This window comes from Microtus pennsylvanicus, chromosome 2 (genome assembly GCF_037038515.1).
Source record: "Microtus pennsylvanicus isolate mMicPen1 chromosome 2, mMicPen1.hap1, whole genome shotgun sequence".
Taxonomy (NCBI): Eukaryota; Metazoa; Chordata; class Mammalia; order Rodentia; family Cricetidae; genus Microtus; species Microtus pennsylvanicus.
Window position 1 is genome coordinate 121,780,631 of NC_134580.1, and position 27,417 is coordinate 121,808,047.

At 43.4% G+C, this 27,417-nt stretch overlaps 1 protein-coding gene and 1 pseudogene across 1 annotated transcript in view; both read left to right on the plus strand.

The window, feature by feature from the left end:
* Positions 1 to 26,613, plus strand: part of Dtd1 (D-aminoacyl-tRNA deacylase 1) — a 158,736-nt gene extending 132,123 nt beyond the window's left edge. The window contains exons 6-7 of the mRNA XM_075962804.1: positions 22 to 194; positions 26,102 to 26,613. Coding sequence (XP_075818919.1) covers positions 22 to 174 — 153 coding nt within the window. The 3' untranslated portion in view covers positions 175 to 194; positions 26,102 to 26,613. The remainder of the gene's footprint in view (positions 1 to 21; positions 195 to 26,101) is intronic.
* LOC142844388 (pre-mRNA-splicing factor CWC22 homolog pseudogene) lies at positions 14,621 to 15,348 on the plus strand (annotated as a pseudogene).
* Positions 26,614 to 27,417: the final 804 nt, after the last annotated feature.

Here is a 27,417-nt window from a genome sequence, read left to right on the forward strand (position 1 = left end):
AATATTTTCTTTCTTAATCAGCTGTCAAAGCTGGAGAAGCAACAGCAGAGAAAAGAAAAGACCAGAGCCAAGGGGCCTTCTGAGTCAAGCAAAGAACGAAATGCGCCCCGGAAAGAGGATCGCAGCGCCAGCAGTGGGGCTGAGGGCGATGTGTCTTCGGAGCGCGAGCCATAGATGCAGACGCGGGAGCTCAGGTAGGAGGTTTTCACCTTACAGCTCTGTCCCCCATGTTGTAGGGGAACAGAAATGAATCAAGGTGAGATGGCTGCTAAGGTAGCGTTCCTCTTGAATCTTCTTCAGTCATGACATCCATGAATGTGTTACTTTCCTGCATGGTGAAGGTCGCTACGGTAAGATTGTGTTGTAGTCATCAAAATGTGTACAGGAGGCTATATGCAGGCTGCAGGGCGCACCTAGTGAGTGTACCCTTCCTGCACTGTCTGTGCCAGCCACACTGCCTGGGCTTGCCTGGCATCTGTGTGCTCTCCTGCTGGCTGGCCCCATCTCTGTCTAACTCTACCGCCCTGCCTACCATTGCTGCTCTCGCTCTCAGCAGCCCCAGTGCTGCAGTGTCCTCTGCAGCAGTCTCCTGCACCATCGCCTGCTTTGTGCTTTACCATCGTCCTTTCACACTGCATGACACCGCCATTTATTTGTTTATTAGATCAGTAGAGCATTCTGCTGTGGAGTTTTGATCGACTTCAAACTCAACTATGTAGGCTAGACTGTTTTCATACTCACTGCTATCATTTATAAATGCAGGTGACCCGAGGTCAGTCCCCCAAGGGGTGACAGCAGGTCACCCGAGGCCTTAGTGAGTCCCCTGAGGCCGCACGGGAGACAGACAGATATGCCATGCAGAGAGAGCTTGCATGTAGAGCTTAGTTAGTGGGAATGGTAGAAGAGTAAGTGGTTATGGAGGAGGTGGGGAGAAGGGGAGAGAGAGAAGGGGGGACAGAGAAAGAAGAGAGAGAGAGGAGAGATGGGGAAGGGGAGGTAGTAGTTACCTGTTCAGAAGAGAGAGGAACAGAGAAAGAGAGAGAGGATGGAGAGAGGGCACGAGGTCCGAGTTCCAAAGGGGGAGAGGTTGGGAGTGAGTAGAGTTTGTCTCTTAAAGGGACAGTGTACCCAGGTGACAGGCCAGGCTAGCAGATTACAATATTCTTGCCTTTGTGGGGAGTTAGGCATAGTAGGTTAGGCATAGTAGGTTGAGGGGTTCTCAAGACTGCTTCCTGCTTATTTTTGGGCACCAAAGTCTTTCTTGGGGGGCCCGAGAAAGGTGGGTGCTGGTAACATCCTGGGGTAGCTGCTTGCTTTACTCAAGGATTTGTGGTGTGGAACTGTCTGGTGTCTCTTGCATTCAGCACGGTATTGGCAGAGCAGAGGACAAAGATATGCAATGTAGAGAGAGCTTGGGTATAGAGTTTATTTAATGGGTAAGGGGATTATGGAGGAAAGAGGTAAATAGAGATAGAGAGATGCCACGGGGAGGGGAGAATTGGGGAGGAAGAGGCAGTAGCTACCTCTTTAGAAGCAGGATGGAGAGAGAGAGAGAGAGAGAGAGAGAGAGAGAGAGAGAGAGAGAGAGAGAGCAGGCTGGAGGAGGCAGGTGATCCGCTTGCCTTCACAGGGAAACAGGGAAACGTGTAGATTGGTAGTGTGTGGGGCTTGTCTATTAAACGGACAGGGTACCCAGGTAACAGGCCGGGCCAGTAGATTACAACAGCTATAACTAAACAAAAACATCTGCTTTTGAAAAGACTTATTTTGGCTCATAGTTTTGGAGGTTTCAGCCAGTGATTTAGTGACCCTGTTGCTTTTTGATCATTTGGAAAAGCCAAAATGCCATGGTGAGTGCATATGGCCAGGAAGCACAAAGAGGAGAGAGGGGAGGAAGAGAAGGCTGAGATCCATGGTCTCCTTTAGGAGCATTCCTGAAATAACCTGAAGACATTTTCCCAGGCCCCATGTCTGAAAATTTTCACTGCCTCCTGGTAGTACCACGGTGCAGACAGAGCAAGCCTTGACCATGTGAGTCTGTGGAGGATGCTTCAGATACATTCTATAGAAAGGTGCTAGCATTGTTTCATTGGAAAAAAATGAAAATAACAAAGATAAATAGCTTTGGAAAAGAAAAAGTGAAAATTAATTGAAGGGTTGGGTACCAGTGGGAGGGCATAGAGCTTTTTGCTGGGGGGGGGCATTATCATTCAGGATGTAGTTTATAACTCCCATGGATATGGGGTAATGATAAATCTCTGCGAAGTTATAGTATGCAAGTGACATAGACAGGCAAAAATGAAAACATCCTCCAGCTCTGGTGAGTGAGACCAGAAGTAGATAGGCCAGTTTGGAGGACCTGCAGAAATCCAAAGAAATAGTGGGATTCGAGGAGAGAGGTGGGGCTGGAAGATGTAAAGGATCAGCTTGGTTAATCAATGTGAGTATTGGGGGCATCTAGAATGATGTAGGGGCAGGGTGAACTCACAGAAATAGGAGGGAATACTAGTAACAATTTTGGTGACAGTCTTGTGTCTGTGGGGGCTCTGCTAAGAAGAGGTCTTAGGCATGCATTCTGGAGCCTTCAGCTTCTATACCAATTAAACCATGTCTGAAGACAGGGTCGTTCTGAAGATAGCAAACTACAAGAGGAGGTGCTGCCAGGAAGGCATTCTCTTCCCTTCTGAAGGCAGTGACTGTGATGTCTGTGGCTTTGAGGATGTTCATGTACAGATATTAAGATACATTAGTAATAATTGGGTGCGGTAGTACACACTCCCAACAGATAAAGGAATGAATAAACAGCTCAGAAAGGATGGGTCCTGATAATTTGGGAGGGTTGCTCTTACTTCCCCATACCTTCCCTATAGCTCTATGCTTTCTTCCAGTGTACCTGTGGGAAGATGGTGGTGCTCTAGTAGCTGGCCGTGATTGACTTAACCTCACACCTTCATGGATGAGTGAAGTCCGGGTCAGAGAGAGGTCCGTCACAGTGGGCTTTATTGGTCATAACCGCCAACTCACCAGTTTCTCATTTTGATGCTCAGGCCTAAAGTCATTGGTTTTTAATCATGAACTGAAAAAATGTAATCTGGGTTAGTTACATATAAAATGTGATATTTGGTTTCTAATAATGTTAAGTATACATGAATATGTGATAACATTTTGTGTGTCACGCATATTATATAAAACATCCATTCCTACTCCTTCTAAAACTTCATGTCTTTCCTGTCAGTAGTCAGTCTTTTTGTCATACAAATACTGCTAATGTTACTGGTTAACAATCTGTTTAGAGGTGGGAATTGTGACGTGTGCAGACAGAGCACAAAGGGCAGGGATGAAGAAAAATGATGGCGAGGAGGCCTCTGCCTGGCTGAGGGCAGAAAGCATTCGAGTATTGGGTAGCCAGTGGAAAGAACAGAGGGGCCAGCCAAATGGAGAGGAAACCAGAGTCCAACCTCATGTTCAATAGAAAGGGCAGCAAGAAGACAGGGTTAGGCTTAAGACACCCAACAAGAGGGAAACCATGCCTGGTACTAGGAACCTAGCCAACTACTCAGTGCTAGTGAGGTCATGGTTATTGGAGAAGAATCTACAACCCCTAACTTTTTAAACCTGCATAGTCCCTAACAACAATCTAGAAACCTTTGTTCTTGTACCCACAGATAGCTTTAGTCTTAATCCCCCATCAAGGAAACTTCTCTTTGCAACAGATAGAGACCTTTACAGAAAACCACAACAAATCAAAATGCAGAGTTGTGGAGTCCAGTCTCAGTGGTGACATCTACAAAACACTCCCACAACCTAAGGCTCAAGGAACATTGGAGAAGTGGGGATGGAAAGAGGCAGACAATCAAGGAGTTTGCTGTGAGATGGTGCTTCCTAGTAACTTTAGAAGCTACACCTATGAAGCCTCATGAACATGATTGCCCAAACATGAACTGAACTAGGATGACACCGATGGACTTGCCAAAGTAGACAGCGAGTGGGGGTGGGAGTCTGCAAGGCACTACCCTACGGAGAGAATTATAGGAAACTGAGAAAAACTGGGAGTGGAATAGGTGGTCTTTCCCAGGGAAGATCACACTAATTGGTTATCCAGTGCCAAATGGTCAATCCTGGTAACACACATACAGATACCATCATATAACCGAATAGGTTATATTTAGGAATGTATATGTATAGGTATATGCATGCAAAAACAATTAATGAAGAAAATAGGCCATGAATCTGAAGGAGAAAGGGGAGGGGTATATGGGAAGGTTTGGAGGAAGTAAAGGGAAGGGAGAATGTAATTGTATTATAATCTCAAACAAACAAACAAAACAGAAGGCATGGGTAGGCCTCAGGTCTGTCATGCCTGTTAGAAGCAGGTACTAACACAGCGCTGAGTCTCATGCAGGACCATATCCTGCTGTTGGCTTTTTAGGTCTTTATGTGATTTCTGCCTTCTTGGTGTTTCTTCCCTTAAAACAATCAAGTCCTGCAGATGATGCAGATTAAGGACAGGTAGAGTGATGGTGTCAGAATGCATGCAGCGGTCTGTGCAGGAAGGAGACACTGGCTTAAACCCCAGCATCTGTGCATAGTGCTTTAGGTCCCACAGAAGCATTAGAAAGATGGACTCCTCTGTACCCACCAGCAAAGGTCAGAAGGACCCAGCCTGTCAGGCTCATTGTGCTGGGGAAGCCCTTCACTTGGTTCAGAAGTGGAGACTAGACTGGGCCTCCAGCCACGGATCCCAGGTCTGGGCAGCCTCCCACATTCTCTTGACACTTGTGGATGCTGCCTTTTTCTCTTGACTTTTGTTAGACTATCAGCTATAATCATTTTCTGGAGAATTAGGACTTGAACTACAAGTTTAATGTAAATTAAATGTTTGGACTACCATGCAAAAATGATGGGAGAGGGATAACATTATTAGCACTCATCTTAAAGAACCAAACCTAGATTATCAATCTAAATACACATGCTGTGCGCATATATGTCTATACACATGCTGTTCACACAAACATATATAAATACACGTCGTGCATACATGTCTATATACATGCTATGCAGATAAACACACATATATATGCTATACACAGAAATGTCTAGACACATGCTTGTGTACACAAACATGTATACATATGCCATACACACCATTGTGTAGACATATGCCTGTGCATACATTAGAATATGTTTTATGCTTTCAAACATCTTGAACTGATGGAGGAAGGTCATTGGCTAATAAAGAAACTGCCTCAGCGCATTTAATAGGCCAGCCTTTAGGTGGGTGGAGTAAACAGAACAGAATGCTGGGAGGAAGAGGAAGTGAGCTCAGATGCCATGCTCCCCTCTCCCGGGCAGACGCGATGAAGCTCCGACCCAGGATGGACGTAGGCTAGAATCTTCCTGGTAAGCGCACCTTGGGGTGCTGCACACATTAATAGAAATGGGCCAGGCAGTATTTAAATGAATACAATTTGTGTGTTGTTATTTTGGGGTATAAGCTAGCCAGGCGGCCGGGAGCCAGGCGGCGGAAATGCAACCCGCAGCTTCTACAACATTGAAAAATTATAATGCCAGCTAACTGATTACTCTGCTTTATATTATTGACATATCAGCATATTTTACAAATGGAATGTCTTGAGTTTTACTTTAACTGTATCAGAAAATCTTGGTTTTGCTTTTGAGGTATAAAAAATTGGTTTACTTTTGCTTGCTTGTTTGTTTGTTTTTGTTTTTTGAGACAGAATTTCACTGTAGCTTTGAAGCCTGTCCTGGAACTAGCTCTTGTAGACCAGGCTAGCCTCAAACTCACAGAGATCCACCTGCTTCTGCCTCCCCGAGTGCTGGGATTAAAGGCATGCACCACAACCACCTGTCAAGAATTTTGTTACTTTTTAAATTATCATAAAACAGAACAATCTGACAGCTTCTTTTTGCTTTGGATTTGGCCTCACAATAACTATAAAAAAATTTTTGGAAATCTTTCTGTGTGAGCAGTGTGTCTCTGTCCGTCTCACCCTCTTCCTATCTTCAACTCCAGTGTCCCCTCTTTCCTAAACTCACAGTCTCATCTTTAGTTATTACTGTTACATACATATACATACGTAAGTCACCAAATCCATTTAGTGTGGCTTGCATGTACATGTCCAGGATTGGTCATTTGGGACTGGGTAACCTATGTTATCCTTGGAGGAAACTAATTCTTCCTCTTTTAGCATCCATTGGCCACCTATACATAGCTCTTCATCTAGGGGTTGGAACATGCAAAATTTCTCTTGTCCACATTGGTATGTCAACTGATACTGTCATTATACTACTATTATTTAGGCAAACATATTGTTGATATTTCATGGTGAAATGTATGTGTTGTGTTTAGGGATACTATCTAGTAGCAAGTATCTTAGGGTTTATGATTCTTACAATCTTCCCTCTCCCTTGTCCCTGATTTTCCCGGAGTCTTAGGTATAGGGGTTGCCTTAGAGTGTAAACGGAGATTGTACTTTAGTTTCCTGATTACCCAGCCCCAAATAATGACTCAGAAACTAGATTAATTACAACACTGTTTAACCAATAGCTTAGGCATTTTCCTACATATTCTTACATCTTAAATTAACCCATTTCTATTAATCTGTGTATCACCCCAATTAATGTGGCCTACCCATAAGGTTCTGGTGTCTTTCTCCTTTGGCAGCTACCTGGCTTCTGCCTCACTTTGCCTTTTTTCTCCATGCATTCACTTTAGTTTTCCCCACCTAACTCTATTCAGCCCTGTCATAAGCCAGAGCAGCTTCTTTATTAGCCAATGGTAATAAAACATATTCATAGCATACAGCGGGGAATCCCACATCATTAGAGATCTATTAGTTGGGGTTAGATAGCCCACAGTCACTTGTTCTCTGGCTTTTCATCAGTCATGGATATTGGTAATAGACTCCATCTATTGCAAAAGAAGCTTCTTTGATGAGGGGTGAGAGCTACACTTGCCTGTGGGTATAAGAATACGTATTTTGAATATAGTTAGGAATTGTAAATATTTAGAACTTCATATTTAGAATATAGTTAGGATTGGTTTAGGAAAGTGGCTGTAGTATATTCTTCTGTAGGGTGAACGATTTCTCCAGCCATGGGTAGTTGGCTAGGTTTACAGAACCAGGAATGAATTCTCTCCTTAAGTCCAACTAGACAGCTTCTGGTTACTCCCAAGATGAAATGCCATTATTGCACCACCCAGGGTACATTGCCAATTTAGTCATTGTTGTGGGTCATAGGCTTTCCTGCAGGGTAGGACTGCTGCTTGCATTTCCTCTTGGCTGTGTGTGTGTGTGTGTGTGATCTCCAATGCTTTAAGAACTAGTCTTTAGGGAGGCGGTTTCCAGGTCAGTACCAGCTCTATTCCTCCAGGTTTGTGTCTGAAGTGTGTGATGTCTTTAGCTTTAGGATCTTACCTTCAAATTCTTGAAGATAACCATGGGCAATGGAGTAACCCCTATTGTTTGGGGAGACTCTCATATTCCAGTTGCAATCCAGGTGTGAGAGAGAGCTGCAACAGAGCCTGGCAGGGGAGGCCCTCGGAGCCAGTGAGGGGCTGAAGTGTACCCTTCTCAGAGAATTTAGCCACGTTTCTAGATTTGAAGACATTGAAGGGGGCCAGACTAAAGGACAGGTGCTACAACAATTGCACATTTAGGTTTTGTGTTGTCACTTGGAAGAAATTTGTCGTCTCAATAGGCCACAAAATCACCCTCAGACATTTTAGATCCTGGTGAGCTGAAGAAGAAAGCAGATGGTGGCCTTGCGTTTGTTTTGTTGCGCGGAACAGCCAGTCCAGACGGGAGCTGCAGTTTTCTTTTGCTTTTCTTTATAAGGAGAAAGAGCCCTGGGGAACCCATGGAGACTGGGGAGCTGCTTTGAATTTTCAGGGCTTGAGAGGGGAAAAGGGAAAGGCAAAGAAAATATAATGAGAAACTCATACCATTGGCTCTATTTTTCTTTGAAAATGATTAAATACCCTTCGTGGTTGGGAGGGTATTCCCAGGGCGGGGGCATTGCTTTGTCAAATTGCAAATTCCTTTCTATTTCATCAAACAGGCATAAAAATGCTAAAATTAACGTTTGTTCTGTGTTTGGTCTCATTTCTTCAGGCTTCTCATCTCGCTCCTCAGGATGAGAGGATTTGTGGTGAGACTGTGACTCAGTTATTCTCCTATTAACAGGCGGGTGTTAGGGCAGCCTGGGCTGGAAGACTGTTCTTTGCTTCGGGGTCACCTCTCACTACATTTGAGTATTTACTTGACTGTTGTACCTAGGGTATAAAAAGAGCTCCTGAACAGCACCCCACATTTCATCCTCAAATGTCAACAAAACAAGGGAATGTTTTGGGAGTTGCCATCTGCTTGCTTTTCCAGGCTGACCTTTGTCGTAATAGTAAGATGCAACCTTCTTTCTAATGAGCAGAGTGTTTGAGTAGTCTGTGCATATGTGTGTGCATGTGTGTGTGTGTGCATGTGTGTGTGTGTGTATGTGTGCATGTGTGTGTGTGTGCATGTGTGTGTGTGTGCATGTGTGCACGTTTGCTCTAGAGTTTACAATTTTAAATGTCTCCAGTTCCACTTTTAAACAGCATCATGCTAAGTTACCTGCACAATCCTGTCTTCCCAGTTTTTCCTTCCTGTGATGTTACTGCCATGGCCCCAGCTGACACGTGGGATGGTCACTGGTGCACAGTTTTCATCGTTTCCTGAGTGGTTATTTTAAAGATGAATCAAGGTTAGGAAGAGGTTGTTTGCCTTCATTTCTCTGATTATGGCTTTTCCTTTCATGCTGTGAACACAGGTTTTCAAACTATTTCATGTTCCTTCTGTCTGAAGAATTACTTTCTGTATTTTTTGAAGCACATATTTAAGGAACTCTTTAGTTTTCGTTTTTGTTTTTGAAAGATAATTTTGCTGGTGTAGAATTCTAACTGGTAGTTTTTGTACTTTCAATATTTAAATGTTTCATTTCTCTCTTTTTAAGTTATTTTCTAATGTATTTTTATTTTTAAAGGACATATAGTGGTTGTAAATGTTTTGGTATGTAGTGTGACCTTTTGGTGTATGTATACATGTATCAGTATACTGGCTTATGTGCCGCCAAAGACACATACTGTTTTGTTGTTGCTTAGAACATTCAAAATCTTCGGCACTACCTAGCAGGAAACATTCTGTTATTTGTTATTGATTGTAGTTACCCTACTGTAGGTGTGGGAGTCGATTGTAGTCATCCTACTGTAGGTGTGGGAGTCGATTGTAGTCATCCTTCTGTAGGTGTGGGAGTCGATTGTAGTCATCCTACTGTAGGTGTGGGAGTCGATTGTAGTCATCTTACTGTAGGTGTGGTAGTGGATTGTAGTCATCCTACTGTAGGTGTGGGAGTGGATTGTAGTCATCCTACTGTAGGTGTGGGAGTGGATTGTAGTCATCCTACTGTAGGTGTGGTAGTGGATTGTAGTCATCCTGCTGTAGGTGTGGGAGTCGATTGTAGTCATCCTACTGTAGGTGTGGGAGTCGATTGTAGTCATCTTACTGTAGGTGTGGTAGTGGATTGTAGTCATCCTACTGTAGGTGTGGGAGTGGATTGTAGTCATCCTACTGTAGGTATGGGAGTCGATTGTAGTCATCCTACTGTAGGTGTGGGAGTGGATTGTAGTCATCCTACTGTAGGGTGGGAGTGGATTGTAGTCATCCTACTGTAGGTGTGGTAGTGGATTGTAGTCATCCTACTGTAGGTGTGGTAGTGGATTGTAGTCATCCTACTGTAGGTGTGGTAGTGGATTGTAGTCATCCTACTGTAGGTGTGGGAGTGGATTGTAGTCATCCTACTGTAGGTGTGGAGTGGATTGTAGTCATCCTACTGTAGGTGTGGAGTGGATTGTAGTCATCCTACTGTAGGTGTGGTAGTGGATTGTAGTCATCCTACTGTAGGTGTGGGAGTCGATTGTAGTCATCCTACTGTAGGTGTGGTAGTGGATTGTAGTTACCCTACTGTAGGTGTGGGAGTCGATTGTAGTCATCCTTCTGTAGGTGTGGGAGTCGATTGTAGTCATCCTACTGTAGGTGTGGGAGTGGATTGTAGTCATCCTACTGTAGGTGTGGTAGTGGATTGTAGTCATCCTACTGTAGGTGTGGGAGTCGATTGTAGTCATCCTACTGTAGGTGTGGGAGTCGATTGTAGTCATCCTACTGTAGGTGTGGTAGTGGATTGTAGTCATCCTACTGTAGGTGTGGGAGTGGATTGTAGTCATCCTACTGTAGGTGTGGGAGTCGATTGTAGTTACCCTACTGTAGGTGTGGGAGTCGATTGTAGTCATCCTCTGTAGGTGTGGTAGTGGATTGTAGTCATCCTACTGTAGGTGTGGGAGTGGATTATAGTCATCCTACTGTAGGTGTGGTAGTGGATTGTAGTCATCCTACTGTAGGTGTGGTAGTGGATTGTAGTCATCCTACTGTAGGGGTGGTAGTGGATTGTAGTCATCCTACTGTAGGTGTGGAGTGGATTGTAGTCATCCTACTGTAGGTGTGGGAGTCGATTGTAGTCATCCTACTGTAGGTGTGGGAGTGGATTGTAGTCATCCTACTGTAGGTGTGGGAGTCGATTGTAGTCATCCTACTGTAGGTGTGGGAGTCGATTGTAGTCATCCTACTGTAGGTGTGGGAGTCGATTGTAGTCATCTTACTGTAGGTGTGGTAGTGGATTGTAGTCATCCTACTGTAGGGTGGTAGTGGATTGTAGTCATCCTACTGTAGGTGTGGGAGTGGATTGTAGTCATCCTACTGTAGGTGTGGTAGTGGATTGTAGTCATCCTACTGTAGGTGTGGAGTGGATTGTAGTCATCCTACTGTAGGGGTGGGAGTGGATTGTAGTCATCCTACTGTAGGTGTGGTAGTGGATTGTAGTCATCCTACTGTAGGTGTGGTAGTGGATTGTAGTCATCCTACTGTAGGTGTGGTAGTGGATTGTAGTCATCCTACTGTATTCCTATCCAACTGTACCCCTGTGCTCATTTTCCAAATGCTAATTTAGGAGAAGGAGACAGGAAAGGGGCTCTAGAGAAAAGTACCTGGTAGAATCATCATTCACACAAGAGATATATTAATGCTACAGGCAAGGCCTTAAGTAAGGAGCTTCAGTTCCATAGAGTGCCATATCTACTCATCAATGTTTATGAGGAAGGGGATAGTCTAAGGAAGCAGGCTTAGTTAATATGTAACCCCTGTTACCTGACCATAGTCAGGCTGTCTCTGCATGCCCTGGCAGCATGACGTTTATCTTTTATGAGAACTGTGTGGCCTGTCAGCTCTTTGCTGCAGATGTGAGCAGCAGGGCAGGTCTGTGAGGCTCTTCACACTAGCATCTGGGGGACTGGTGCTAACACTGTCCCTTTGCGTCCTCTCCCCAACACTCTTCCCAGGATCTGGTCTCATTAGGTCTGTTCTCTGAAGGCGTAAGTCGCAAACAATGCCACACCAGTTTGGAATTATGATTAATAGGGTGATATTTATTTAAAGGGGAAAAAACTTACAGATAACCGTCCCAGACAACAGCCCTTGCGCAATCAGGAAGGAGTCTAGTCTCCAGAAACGGAGCAGGAGCAGTAAGCGAAAAGGGGCGAGAAAAGGGAAGTAGCCGCTTTTTTAAAGGGAGAGAGACCACGCCTCAATGGGCTGGTATCTCAGCGGCTATAGGCTGGAGGAGCGGAAGGACCTCCCACAACAGTTCTCTACCTCTCTGCGATCAACTTTGTCTTCTCTATGTGAGAACATACAACATTTTTCCTTTTATGTGATCCAGTTCTTTTACATGTCTGTTGCTGCCATCCATGTTGTTGCAAATGAAACCATATCATTCTTTTTTGAATGGATGTCAAATATTCTATTGTGTATGTAAAATACATTTTTAAAATCCATTTACCTATTGATAGTCACCTAAGTTGTTTTCATTTTCTGGCTATTGTGAATAGTGTGTTAATAAACATGAATGTAGCTGTACCTTTGGGCTACTAATCACAATACTTGCAGATATATTTCTGGTAGCGGGATTGCTAGGTCATATGATGATTTTATTTCTAGTTTTCCGAGAAACTTTTGTACTATTTCCATAATGGATGTTCTAATTTACATTCCCATCAAAAGCACATCAGGTTTCCTGTTCCTCCACGTCCTCACCAGCATTAGTTATTTTTTTCTTTTACAACAGTCATCTAACTGGGATAGAACGACATCTCATTGTGCTTCTTATTTACATTTCTCTGATGGTTGGTTATGATGAGTTTTTCATATGCTTATTAGATATTTAGATTTGTTAGTTTTTGGGAAATATCTATTCAGGTAGCTTGCCCATTTGAAAATCACAGTGTTATTTTCTTATGTGGTTTGTTTGAATTTCTTATAGATTCTAAAAATCATTTCCTGTCTTATAGTTTACAAATATTTCCCCCCTTTTCTAGGTTGTCTCTTCACTCTGTTGAAGGCTTTGCTCTACATAAAGCTTATAGTTTGATGTGATCTTATTTATCATTTTCTGTTTTTGATGCATATGCTTTTGCAATCATATCCAAATGTTTACCCCACGATGTTCTAAAGTTTTTTTTCTCATAATTCTATAGTTTTAGGACTTACATTTATGTCTTTGATTCATATTGAGTTGATTTTTGTATATAGTAAGAGTTGGGAGTTTAGTTCTTCTGTGTATGCACAGTCTACTTTGCCCAGTACCATTTATCAAAGGATTTCCTTTCTTCAATCTATGTCTTCACTGTCAAAGAAATGTGTTTATGTTTTTAATTCCTGGTTCTCTAGTTTGTTCCTTTGGTTTATTTATTGTGCATGTGCATATGTACAGTGTTGTCTGGGGTACTATCACTTTGTAGATTTTGAGGTCAGGTATTATAACACCATCAGCTTTGTTCTTTTTACTTAGAATTGCTTTGGTTATTTCATTCCATACAGTTTTTGGAAGTTTGTTTTTTGTATATTTGTGAAGGATGTTTTTCAAGTTCCATAGTCTTTAAAAAATTGTAGTGGCACACACCTTTAATCCCAGCACTTGGGAGGCAGAGGTAAGTAAATCTCTGTGAGTTCAAGGCCAGCCTGATCTACAGAGAGAGTTCAGGATAGCTAGGACTGTTACACAAAGAAACCTTGTCTCGAAAAATAATTCAAACACTTTAAAAGCTCCAAGTCTCTTTAAAATATTCAATCTCTTAATTGTGGGCTATCATCAAATAATAATAATAATAATGATGATGATGACAATAACCATTTTAAATACTTGAAATACATTTTTACTTGAAAATGGAATAAAACAGGACATACAAACAATTATATTTAAACAAAACAAAATTCCAACAGTGTAACAAGCCCAGTGTCTGACATCTCTAACTCACTCATGATCTTCTGGGCTCTAAAGGACTTTGGGTACTCACCTTTATGAGGTCTGCCATCCACAACATATACAGTTTTCTCATGTGTTCCATTTCACATCTGCTGTTGTCATCCATTCCATGGTAGATAGCTCATGGTCCTAGCATCTCAAATATGCTGGAGGTTGCACTGTAACTGAGGCTGCACCTTCACCAATGGCCTCTGCTCAGGGACTCTACCCCTGCTACATGGTGCCTCAGTTTCTCTACATGACCTCTCCAATTCTGGGACCTCCACAGTAATTTGGGGTGCATTTTCACTATTATGACACTTTATTAGTAGTGTGTTGGATTTCTCCATGACAGTCTCCCATTGCTATTATTGTGCTTATTAGAAAATAAGTTGGCAAAATAGCTAGTGTTGTGATTCTTGGACCTTGGGTGTCAAGATTCCTTAGACCCTAACAGCAGCTATTGATACAGCTAGTAGGTGTAGAATGTCTGAAACTCTTTGTTCTCAAGGCCTGGTTGATCCTTGGAATTCATCATTTTCTTTTCTCTGGACCTTCACAGCTTTCTACCCTTCTCCAGCCTCAGCTCATTGGACTCTTTTACATTCTCTTTATTTCTAGTTTCTCCTGTTATTGTCATAGCTGCTTTCTATAACCTTTGAGCCGCCTGTCTTTGCTATAGCTGCTGTCATGGCTGCTACTCCTGGGCCATAGCTACCCTTTTGTTTTGATGTTGCCACCATTTCTGTTGCTACAGTATAGATGTCACGGCTTTTGCTGTACCATTGCTTTTGCTGTCTCTACTGCAGCTGTCTCCACTATAGCTCTGCTGCTGCTTTTGCTCGTTGTTGTTATTCTTGTAGTCCCTCTCATTCTGCTGTCACTACCAGTGTCACTATAATTTTCATGTTACTAGTTGAGTCTACTCAACTAATGATTATTAAAAGTAGGCTAGAAAAGACCACTCAAGGGAATGGGCGTTAGATGATGCCTAGAGACAGAAAGAGAAAACTGCCAAGGAATACAGACCACTGAGTACTTGTTACTTGGTCCAACTTGAGGAGTCTGATTTATTGGTTCAGTTGGCATCAGAAAATGAAAAGTAATATGGCACACAGGAAAATATGCAAAAGGAAATGTTTCCCTCAGGAGATATTACTCTGCTTACAATAGATTGGACTATTAATGTTCAAGAAGATGTTCTTATGCTGACAACATGGAATCCCCAAGAAAAACACAGAGAAGGAGAAAGATACCTGATCAGAAGAGGTCCTGGAAATCCCCATCTCCTAGAAGAAACCCAGGACCAGCAGTGACCCAGATCCACTTGGGACGAACCTACTACAAAAGGAGGTTCTTCCTGGAGGAGTGGCCCTTCCTCCCTCCATAGCTCAGGATGATGCAGGAACAGGGTATTGATAATATCAGCTTAGCATGCCAGGGGATGAACAGAGAGGCCCTACGGGAGGCCACCAAAAAATTCAACATCTCCAAGATGTTTTATTATCTAAGAGCTTTTTCATGAAAACACAATTTGAGGGTGAGGACTGTTGTCCAGATCCGTTTTGTAAGCACAGCATGCTTCTTGACTTGTCACTCAAGCTTATGCAACTTTGGTAGCAGTTACCAACTCAGAAGGCCTGCAAACTGGAGAATAAATCCTCTGAGACTAATTTTTTAATTTTTAGAAAGGATATTAAAGAAATGATAAATGAATTTTTCTGAATACCTCAAATTTTGTTGCACATCTTATTAAGCAAGATATAACATGAAATTCTATGCATAGAGGTGCTCACTTTGCTCCTGGGAAGACCTACAGGTGATAGTGTTGAAGTAGCCATTGGCTTGCTCAAAGAATGCAGCTTCATATGAACACAAACGTCACCAAGAGGAATCAGTGCTAGTTCTGAATTCCTTCAAAACATCCTACACGAGTCTGATTGACAGAGGAGGTCAGCATATGATTGAAGTTTTCTATACAGAAAGATGGAATGGAGGACCACCTGTTACTCTAGGACTTGACTCATTTATCTCACATGCCCACTTTGGAGGGTGACTATAATCCAGAAGATATTCTTTTTTTTTTCCATGGTGGGGAAGGAACCTTTATTAAAGCCCTCAATGACATGAGAGGAATTTCATTAAAATGGTGTGACCTAGAAAGTATTGCTGCCTTTAAATAAGTACAAGTGGCAAAAATTTAAATATACTTAAAGGGCCATTTTCACAAATACAAAGTTTACATCTAAGGATCCCAGCGACAGACCCCTCTGAAGTCCTTGCACATGCCTGCTACAAAGCAGACCTGCTGCTTAGGATGAGAGCAGCTCTCCAGGCACAGTCTGTGTTCTACAAGTTATTAAACTGTTTCTCAGACACCCAAGCTGCTTGGTCAGTTCAAGGTACAGCTGGTGTACCTGTGTTCAGGTCAGTACCACTCTCCTGCACCAGCGCCGTTTTCCTGATTCTCTGAATGATCCTCTTTCCTCCAGGCTTCTCTGCCTCTCTGCAATGCTTTGTGTTGCCCTCGTGAAACCAGCCTAAACACTCAGCACTTCACCCCGCCTAGCATTTCCCTCTGTACCCAAACCACAAATACACTTCTAGTCAAAAGGAAACCATTACACCACTGTAGGCAGTATCTAGTTAAAGGGTATTTATAGGCAGGATTGATCCCACAAAGTTATGTGACCGTGGCTCTGACAAAAAGAAACCATACGGCTGACACTAGCATGCATCCAGCAGCTCCGTCAGGAGGTTGCAGGCAGATTCTCGCATCAGCACTGACTGCTATGCCCACTGTGCAATATTTGACACGATACTTGGTCTTTCCTTCTGGCCATAGGGAGCAAACTGCAAACACGCACAATCTGGGTACTTTCATACACTGGCCCAAGTCCAACATGGAAGTTGAATATACAAGGCACAGACTAGCTCAATGTGGTATCTAACGTGGGGCTCGGGGTCCTGGGGAGAACAGTACAGCTCAATCACAGATCCTGTAGTTCAGGAAGTGTTCGGCTTTTCTGTTCCTAGCGAGGAGGCTATCTACTAAGGAAAATTATCAATGGAGGAGACCATGATGCAAACAAAGACCAAGAGCTGGCAGTATTAAAAAGAAAGAAGATGATGAAGGACAAAAGTGACTTCTCATGACAAAATTGCATTCATCTAGTCTCATTTTGTCATATGACTTGTTAGTCAAGTTTAGAGTTTGAAGAAGGCCCTCACAAATTGCTGACAAAGGGGGTTTCTTAAAAGTCCAAACAAGAACTCTGCAACATGCTGCCTAGTGGCTGTGCCAACAGAAGGCTCAGGAGAGTCTTTTTAGGCTCCTTATCTGCGTGATTTTGCATGCTGATCGAGGAGTGCATTAAATCATTTGAGGGAATATTCAAAGAACAAGATGATACCGCACGTCACTTTGAAACAAGTAAATTGAGAAGTGTTGCTAAGAAGTTTGCTCACCTTTTACATGTTGCTTTGTTTCTATGGAGTGTTCTGGAATGTATGAAAGTGAAGAAGCCACTATGTCACCTTGTAGAATTGTTGTCAAAATATTTTTCCAGGAACTGTGTAAACTTAATGCGCAATTACAAGATAAGATCCCATAGCCATTCTTTGAATGATTATTACCTCAAGACAATCCAAGAAACACTTGCCTGACAATCAGCTTTCAAGCTTCCATGGTCCTTGGAGCAGTGGTTCTCAATCTTCCTGATTCTGTGACCCTTTAATACAGTTGCTCTTGTTGTGGTGACCCCCAACCATAAAATTATTTTATTGCTACTTCAAAACTGAAACTTTGCTACTGTTGTGAATTGTAATGTAAATATCTGATCTGTGACCCCAAAGGGGGTTATGACCCAAAGACTAAGAGCTTCAGCTTAATGGAGGTTTAATGGAGGGATTATGTGAGCATCTGGAAATACACCAACGTCATCCTAGCATGGAAACTAGATGCTGAGCAGGAGAAACCATCCCTGCCCTCTTGTGCTCAGTGTTGTCCTCCGGGGAGTCTGACTGCTCTGACTTCAGTTCTGACAGTGTGGGATGGGGTGTCAGTCACACTTGTGGACACAGACTTTCCTGTGGTCCAGGCTGGGCTTGAGTTTGTATGGACAGGTGTCCTGTGTTCACTGGACCTGTCTTTACTGTCAGCTTCCTTTCTTTGTGTACTAGGGGCTTCTGCTGTCCACACTTAGCTTTGTGGTCCGTGGTTTCTCACTCTGTCATTTCTCAAATGGTATCCCCTATGCTGTTCTAGGATCAGGAGTCTCCCAAGCACATTGGGATTCACGGGAAGCACCCACAGCGCGGAGATCTGTATAGGAAAAGGACCTAGCTTAGTTCCTTCAGGACCTCCCGATATTAGTCACCATGCTGGGAAGATGCAGCAGTGGCCATCAGGTACACTGTTGGAACTTCAGCGTTCTCAATGAGAGAACCTCACCCCCACTGGCCTCAGGCTCATGGCTGTCAAAGTCCAGCTCTCAGTTGATGAGTCCTGATTCCATCTGTAGGTGGTGGAGATGTGAGCCAAGTCTCAGAAGCCTCTGCTGTCTAGGTTCTCAGTCCTGCTTGCCTGCTGTCCTGCTGTCTCGCTGTCCTCCTGTCCTGCTGTCCTGCTGTCCACATATGTCCCCCAGAACTGTCTTTCATCTGGGGCTGTCAGGTTAAATTGAGATTTCCTGACTTGTGCATTGCTTGCTGTTCCCAGGCCCCCAGAATGGGTCAGTTTTAAACAACAGGTCACCCCACAAGATGGTGGCCAGTCCTTTTTGTTTCCTGAATCATGTAGACTGACAAAATGAACTCCTATTCATTCCTGACCTATGAGTGAGAGGAATCTCTATCACCAAACCACTGCTGTATGTAGGGAGAGCTTGTTTCGAGGGTAGGGCTGCCTGTCTCTTTACCTGGGACCCCTAGACTAGTTCTAAGATGAGGACTCTACTTCTCCCCACCCCATTGTACAGCTGTGTATCAGGAGCAGTTTTCAGCTTTGGCTCTTTGGGAGGGGCACTGCCCAACTTCCTTAGCCATTCTCTCACTGCCTCTGTGAATTTCCAGACCGCTTCACTTTTCTCTCTTTGCAATAGGCAGTTCTTTCTTAAATGAAGATTTCACTTCAAGTGGGTCACAAGGAGAGGTAGCTTCTAATCTGCCATCCTACCCAGAAGTCAGGTATTGGCTCCTAGCCCTTGGCTTTTTTGAAACAGGGTCTTACTATGTAGATCAGGCTGGCCTTGAACTCTCACCCAGTATGATTCTCTGACTGTCTCAGAAGGGCTGAGATTGTACTAGTGCACCACAGCTCCTTGCCAAATTTCCTCTCTTTGTTTTTTTGAAAGGCCTGAGACCCCTTGGCAGTTCATTGGAGGGGCTCACTGGAACCTCTGACAGTATTAACTGGTAATGTCAGGTTTCCCAGAAACTCTGAGTTTTTGCAAAGAACAGTCCTACTTTCTAGGTAAATGATGCCAGTGAGATTCCCAACTGAGACATGAAATTCATAAATAAATATAAGCTTGGGTTTTGTTTGGAACAATGAGTTGGAGAACACCTGTTGTGTCCTATAGTTACACAAATGGCCTGAGCTGGAAACTGGTCAGCTAAAAGTCAACGAATAGGAACATCTTGTGGTTCTCCCCCCCCCCCCGTTTTTTAAAGAGGGCATCATTCTTTAATCTAAGATAGCCTGAAACTTACTATGTAGCCCAAGCTGTTTTCAAACTCAGGGCAATCCTCCATCCTCAGCCTCCCAAGTACTAGGAGTGCAGATCTGAGCCACCACATCTGGCTGAGAATTTCAGCTTTTGAACCGGCTGTTGAAGGGTTCCTACGTCCATTCCTGTGCTGGCCTCACCAAGGATGTTTCTCACTCCTTGGTATTTGAAAGCAGTAGAAAGAGAGCCACTGGCACAGCTGGAGGAAGCTGGTAGTCGGAAAGGCTGCCAGGTGTGGTGGCTGTTATAGCCTTCCAATGTATAGAATCACCATCTCCAGCCGCTCTCCGTGATGCCCAGCAACCAATTCCTAAGCTTTTCTACAGCTGGGTCAAGGAAAACGAAGTGGGATATTCTAACAAACAGGTTAGACACAGAACAGCATCCACTGGCCAGTCCCATGGTGGTGGCAGAGACTTACAGCTGGGACAGTATTTGCTGCTTGCTAGAGGCTCTGGGCTTTGTTGAGAGCATGTCACCCATAGTATTGATGTTGACATATGATTGGGCCCATTGGGACCTCCAGTTGTAGCAAGGTCGATTCTGAAGGCACACTTAGCTCCTAGTCCTTTAAGACAGATGCTTTGTGGAGTCCTTCTGCCTGAAAGCATATCCAAAAGCTTGGAGAACTCTTGGACTCCACCCTCCAAGATTCCTTCTGGTTCTATGTTTCTTTTAGTAGAGAATCAGAATTCATAAATAAGTTTTCTCCTTTAGAACTTATTTTGAAATAAAATTTTATTACAAAAATTTACACAGCACATTTCAGAAATGCCAAATTGCTCAAAGAAGAAAAGAAAAAATAACCTGCCAGCTTGTCATTCCAATACAGCTGTCCCTGGCCTGACTCCTTTGCAGCATGTTCCCAAGCAGATCATTCCGTGTCTTTTTCATCTTGTTTCATGAGCTCAGGACTACTCAGTACACGGTGTCAGCTGCTTTATTTCCCTTGAGAGGTGTCATGAATGCTTAAGTCATTTATTCTTCTAAAGTAAACTTTATATTTTCCACCTGTATGTCATACATTTGAATCATAAAATTATCTTCAAGATTTTAAAATATTATAGAGTACTTAAAGTTAATCTAGAAAGGAAAGGAAAATTTATTTAACCAGAATCTTAAAACTTAAGTTCCAAAAAAAAAAAAAACCAAACAAACAAAAAAAAAACCAAACAAACAAAAAAAAACCCTTAAGTTCCAAAAAGCAGACGTGTAGTTTCAGTGTGTGTCAGGAGGATGGGCTTCTCTGAGGTCAGCAAGGGAGAGTTTCAGACTTTCACTTGTTGTTACGGCTGAGGAAGAGACCTTCAGAGACTCCGGTCCCTGCGTTTGGGGCATCACCTTCAGGACTGTGCAAAAAGAAGTGGGTCACTTTCTTTTGTTGACTAAAACCCGGAAACAGTGAGGTCCTGAGAATGGCATGGTGTGTTTCCACCTGCTGGACTTTCCGCTATTTGTTCAGGGGTGCAGGGCTGTAAAGGGGGCGCCTAAGAGTGTGAGTGAGGCCTGAGAGGAGAAGTCAATTCTTGTCATGTTTCCAGACAGAACCAAAGAGCATAGAGTACCTGTGCTTCTAGCTAGCTTTTCTTTTCACTTTCTTTTTATTTATTCCGTGTGTCTTTTACAGCATGTATCTTGATTCCATTCATTATCCTATCCCTTCACATATGACCTCTGCCCCTGTACCATCCCAAAATAAAACAAATTTAATAGAAAAAAGGGAAAAATTTAACAGTCTCATCATAGAAGCTGCAGTGTGACACAGTAAGTCACTCAGTCAACCCCTTTGTCCATGTATCTTTACTTGCAAGTGTTCATGGCAGAGAGTCATTGGTCTGGTTTCAGGACTCTGGTTTCTACTACACTATTGATGCTGGGCCCTCACTGGGACTCTTCTTGGATATCCCGTTGTTGCCCTGTGTTGTGGATATCCTGCAACTCTAGGTCTGTGGGTCAGGTTCCTTCGTGTGCTCCAGCAGATCATAGATGGGGTGGATAACCCTGGGTCTGGGCCTGAGCAACTGCAGGGTTGGTCCACCCACCAACTCTCCCCTCTTCTCACCATCTGGGTGAGCTCTCAAGTCTTTCCCTCACTGATTCACCTCTTGCAGCCAGGAACAGTGGATGGGTACCATTCTCCTGCTTTCATGCCCTGAGGGTTGGCTCTCCCATGCCTATGCTCTCAGGGCCAGTTATTTTGAGGTATGGAGCCATTCTTCCAAGTGCTACATCTGGAGGGGGACAGCCCTCCTGCTCTTTTGACCCAATGGCCAGCTCCTCCCTTGTCTCAAGTTGTTCATGGGTGGGAGGTGGGGGGAAGGGCATCTTTCTTTCCCCGTGCTACCATGTGTCAGATGAGTAATGGGGACAGTTCTCTCTTGCTCGCAGCATTAGGGCTGGGTCACCCTCCCCTCTGACCACTGGCAGCTCTGCTGTGCTGTCTAGGTGAGGAACAGGACCCGCTTTCCTGAGGGCTGCAGCTGGTAAGGGGGAGGGTCAGCTTTCTCATCTGTTGCAGACAGTAAGGGATGAGGAGTGTGTGTGTGGGGGGACACCCTTATCCACACCACTGCATGAGAGACAAGTAGTGGTGACAGCTCTCCCTTGCTTACAGCTCTGAACTGGCTCACCTACAACTCCACCAGCAAGGTTGGCTCAATTGTGTCTCCCAGTGTGGCAGCTGGTAGGAGACAGGGACAGCTCTGTGACCTCAAGGCCAGTTCTCCCACCTGCCTCAGGCATTAATAGGTGCTGGGGAATGTCAGGGGCATCTTTCCCTAGTCCTTGCCTCCGTATGGCAGATGAGAGGTGGGGCTAGGTCTCCTCCACTCACTACTTTGGGGCTGGCTCATGCACACTTTAGCCGACAGGGTTGGCTCTATTGTTGCTCAGGTGAGGTGCAGGGCCTGCTCTCCTGAGTGTTGCTGCTGGTAGGGATCAGGGCAACCCTCCCTCCCGCATTTATGACCACAGGCCCAGCTCTCACATTTGCCTCAGGTAGTCATGGGGGTATCTTTCCCCACCCATGCTGCCACAGGACAGATGAGAAATGGGGACAGCTCTCCCATGTTCACAACTTTGGGGCTGCCTCACCCAGACCTCCTCTAACAGTGTTGCCTCTCCTGGGCTGCCCTGGAGAAGTGCATGGCCTCTCTCCTGAGAGTTGCAGTTGGAGGGGGCAAGGACAGCTCTCCTGCTCTTATGACTTCAGGGGCAGCTCTCCCACCTGCCTCAGGTGTTAATGGCTTTTCTTATGTGCACTCAGGGGCCTCCATGGCGAGCTGTTAACTCCTTGAGGCATCTGTCATGGTTGATATTGAAGATACCAGAAAGCACACCCACAGAGTAGGTGTTACCTCATAGGGTTGCTGTTAGGATCTTTTAGACTGAGGGAACAGAAAGTGCTCTGTTGAGCTTTGGAATTTAGTTGAACGTTTGGATGAGAAATCCTCCAACCATGAAGCTTGGCAGTTTGTCAGCCGAGTTTTATTGTGGCCTCAAAATCACAAAGGGAAATATGAGACACTTGTTTGTGTTTTTTTTATGGGGTCACAGTGTATAGCTCAGGCCTGCTCAGAACTCACTATGTGGCCTCTAGAACCTCTAGAATGTCCATGGAAATCCCCCTGGCTTGCTCTCTCCTGCCTTGCATGCTGGGGCTATGGATGTGAGCCAGCACAGCTGCTTTAGGATTAACTGAGAATTCCATACCTAATTAAACCTTTTTCTCATGTAATTCACATTATTGTCTTAAAATTTAAAGCTCACTTAGACATTTTATATCAAAAGACAGCCATCTTTTGAGTGGGATTAAACATCCCAAGAACAAGTGCTCAGTTTATTCCTTCTTTTTATTGCTTTCTTTAGGTCCTCAGCTCCCCAAATCCCATTGTATTAAAAAGCATTTATACCCATTTTTCAAAGAATTTACCCCACATATTATGTAAGTACCAATTTGTGATATATAGATTTTATTTTTTATATTTAATTTAATTAACTTCTTTCAGATAAGAGTCTAAACAGCCCAGGCTGTTCACAAATGCATGCTTTTCCTGCCTTAGCCTCCCATGTGCTGATATCACACCTGCCTCCTTACTGGTTTAGTTTTTTCTTGTCTGTAGGGTCCGCACTGATATTTCTATTTTTGCTGCTTATATAATGAGGTTAACCCAATTAAATTTTTTGTTTAGTTGATTTACAGTTCAAACACACTGAAATGACATCTCATTGTTGATGTATTTACTTCCAGATTATTATATTATCTATTACTTATATGCTATTTAGTTTTCTGTCAGTTTGACAGAGGTTAGAACAGTGGTTCTCAACCTATGAGTTACGACCATCAGAGAACACGTATTTCCAATGGTCTTAGGAACCCCCAACTATGACTGCTACTTCATAACTGTTATTTTGCTACCGAGTGAGTTCTCAGTTCCTAAGACTCTCAGAAATATGTTTTCTGATGGTCATATCCCCCAGGTTGAAAACTGTGGGTCTAGAGTCATTTAAGAGGTAGGAACCTCAGTTGAGAAAATGTCTCCATAAGGCCAGGCTGCAGGCAAGCCTGTAGAGCATTTTCTTAATGATTGGTGTGGGCAAGCCCAGTCTACTGTGGGAGGTGGGTCTGGGTTCTGTAAGAAAGCAGGAGGTTGAGAAAGCTGGTAAGCAGCAGTCAGCAGTCCTGCACATTTTCTTACAGCAGTAGTAACCCTGACTAAGAGGTTTTGCCGTCACATTTTTTAATATAATATTTTCACTAGTTCTTTGAGAATTTCACTCATGCATACAATGTATTTTAACTCTATTCAACCTTAACTCCTCCCCTAACTCCTCCCAGCTGCACAGTCTCTCTCTCTCTCTCTCTCTCTCTCTCTCTCTCTCTCTCTCTCTCTCTCTCTCTCTCTCTCTCTCTCTCTCTCTCTCTCTCTCTCCCTCTCTCTCAAAATAACCCCGAGTCCAATTTGTGCTACTTTATACTTATGAGTTTGGGTTGGGGTCATCCACTGAAGTGTGACCAACCTGCTAAGGGCCAAACACTTAAAGAAAAATGGACTGTCTCCAGAAGCAGCCAGATGTCAGTAGCTCTTCCATGAGGGATGGGGCTTAGAGCCTCATCCTCTGTGCTGGAATGATGACTGGCTTGCTCTTCTGCAGAAACCACAGATGCTGTGAGCTCATGTGTGCTGTAGTTCTGTCATGTCTAGAAGACACTGTCTCCTATGCTCTTCCCCAGCCTGACTCTTACAGTCTCTGTGCCTTCTCTTCCACAGTGGTCCTTGAGCCTTGTGGAGAGTGGATATAACATAGATGCCCACCTGTGGCTGAGTACTCCATGTTCACCCACTCTCTGCACTTTGACCAGTTGTTTCTGCATCATTCCACTGAGAAACTTCCCTGTTAAGATCTGAGACCTGTACTAATCAATGGGTATAGAAATATGATTTCAAAAACAGTTTGATGCTTTGTCCATTTAGCATAATAATAGTAGTAGGTTCATTTCTGGGGCTTATGAGTTCATGAACCAGGACTTGTTGGACAGATTCATAGTAGCAGGTATGTGTTCCTCCCTATGGAGTGAGGCTTAAGAAAACAGAGCCTGGTTGGTTATTCCCATAGAAGTCTTGTCTGTGCTGCAAGCATGGGCATATTTTGCCACACTGGTGGTTATCATAGATCACAGGGTTCACGGCGGGGAGTGGGTTAATGGCCTTTTCCTTTGCATCCCCAACAGTCTGCATGACACCTTCCAGGACTGTGAAAGCTAGCTATCTGGGAGGAAGCTTGTTAGTCAGTGCCAGCTCGCTTTCTCCATGCCCTGTGACCAAAGTGTGTGGTGTCTTCAGCCATGGTATATTATAATTGAATTCTGGTGGGTGACTAAAAGCAATGGTTTGTATTGTTTTGTGGTTTCTTGTATGCCCCAGACTTGGGGGAAGGTATCCCATACCTAGTACTCGGATGGGAAGGCAGGACAGAGGAGTGGGTTAGGGAGGAGTAAAAATGCTAAGTTTGTTTGAAAATACATATAGAAACCTATTATTTTACACTATTCATAAAAAATATACATATATTACATACACACACTTGTGTGTATGTGTGTGTATCATATCAAAGAGTTTAATTGGAATTACCTTACATCAGGGATAATGCTCCTCCCATAAGCCATAGGTAGTCAAATAAAAACCGCAATGCTAGGTATATTGGTTTTATTGGTATTTTTATTTATTTTTCTGTCATTTTCTATTTGAAATTTCATTGATTTCTGTCTTTCTTTGTTATTCTCTTGATTAAATTTGTTTTGAGGATTATTCTGCTTTTATCATTTTTCTTTCTTAAGGTAGAAACTCAGATTATGGATTTGATAGTTTCCTCCCCTAACATAAATGCTATGAAATTCCTCCTAAGGTGACTATTACAGTTGTTTTGGTATATTGTATTTTCTTTTTCATATACTTCAAAATACACTCCAGTTTTCCTTGAGAGTTCTCTTTGATGCAAAGGCCATTTAGAAGTATATTCAGATCTGGGCATGGTAGTTTAAACCTGTAATTTTAGGAGATTGAGGTAGGAAAATTATTGTAAGCTCAGAGGCCAGCCTCAGACTACATGGTGAGTTCTAGGTCAGCCTGGGCTATGGGAAGTGATCCTGTCTCAAAAAATTAAGACAAAACAAAATAAAACAAAACCCCCAAACTAATCAAAGAACTGTGTTTGGTAATTTGATTTAGTATCTTTTAGAGCTCAAATATTGAGGTTATTGCGGAGATACTTTGGTGAGAAGGTATTTGGGTTTACATATCACAAGTTGCTAGATTTTTCATAGTTAAGCGAGGCACTATGATCCATGTCTTTGTGTGAGTTTGAAGTGATTCCTTCAGCTAATTCTTAATGCTTCTGGTCCTAGAGATAGGTTTTGAAAGCAGGTTTTGCAGTTTGTCTTAGCAATGTCTTCTCTTTGTTCCTTTTAGCAAATTACCATTGGGCAGAACCGGATCCTGAAAAATTCAAGATGCTAAGCCCCTACACTGCTTTAAGAATTCAGGACTCAAGTGTGAAAAGAAAATCAGAAATAAGACACTGGGAACCTGAATACCCCTGCAGAAAACACCAAAGGACCATCCCATTTCCTGTAATGCTGTGGTCTGATGGGGTAGTGGGTGTTATGGGATGGGGGATGCTCGCGGTTGGTATACACCTATGCCTCCCCTGTGGAGAGAGGTCCATGGTTTCCTCGCTTCCTATCATGTCTTGGCTTGCTGTTGGTACAGGATGACCCAGCATCATCCGTCCTCAAGTCTACTGTGGTGTAGTCTCTGTGTCCATGATCAGTCTCTAGCACATTCCTGCTGTCCATGTTGTCTCCATCTCTGAGTCACAAGGCAGGGCTGCTGTTTGGCAACCAACAATAACATATTGTATGAGACTTTGCATCTTGTAAATTTCTCTTTTTTCTAGAAATAAATACTAATAAAACCATAAACCGCAATGAACTACTTTATTGTTAGGCAGATTCTGCTGTGTTGGTTTAACCATGTTGTGTGTAGAGATGTGATGTGTCTGAACCCACCGTATGCATCCATGCTTCATTTCAGACAGCCTTGCAAGAGTTCTTCCACGAGTGGTTCATACAGGCCTCTGGTTTCAGAGTGAGAGGCTGTTTGAGCTAATTTGTGACTGATGGCATTCAACTTGGAAAAGTGGTTGTGGAGGAAATGCAGACGGGCTGGGGATCCATCTTCAGGATGGCCAGAACATTCGGATTCCACCTGGGAAGTAGGATCAGGCCTCCCACGTTGGCAGCACAGAAGCCCTTGTCTATCAGCTGCTCTGTTGTGTGTGCATCTGAACTCGTTGACCGAGTCACTCTGTCCAGTGACACATCTATAGCAGTCCTTTTTAAACATTATACAATGTTGAGAAATATTATTGCTTACGGTAAACAGTGTTAGCTTTTAAAATATTTCTCGGCTCATTATAGAGAAGACACCCCTGTTTGGCATTTTGGTAATGCTGACACTGTCTACCCATGACCTTTTTAATGACTTGAGTCCCTCGGATCTGACCAACTTGTCTACTTCTAATGAAAACATTAAGAAGTATGGGGGGGAAAAAACCTCAAATGGCATTTAAAACTCACCTTCAAGGTACTTAGAATATACAGTTAGGAAAGAACTTGCTCCCTAGTGAAATCTGTCTTTGTTCTGAACCAGTACAGACATCCAACAAAATGTATGATATTTTAACATCCACATTTGAGGTTGAAAACATTGCACCCCAGTGCAAA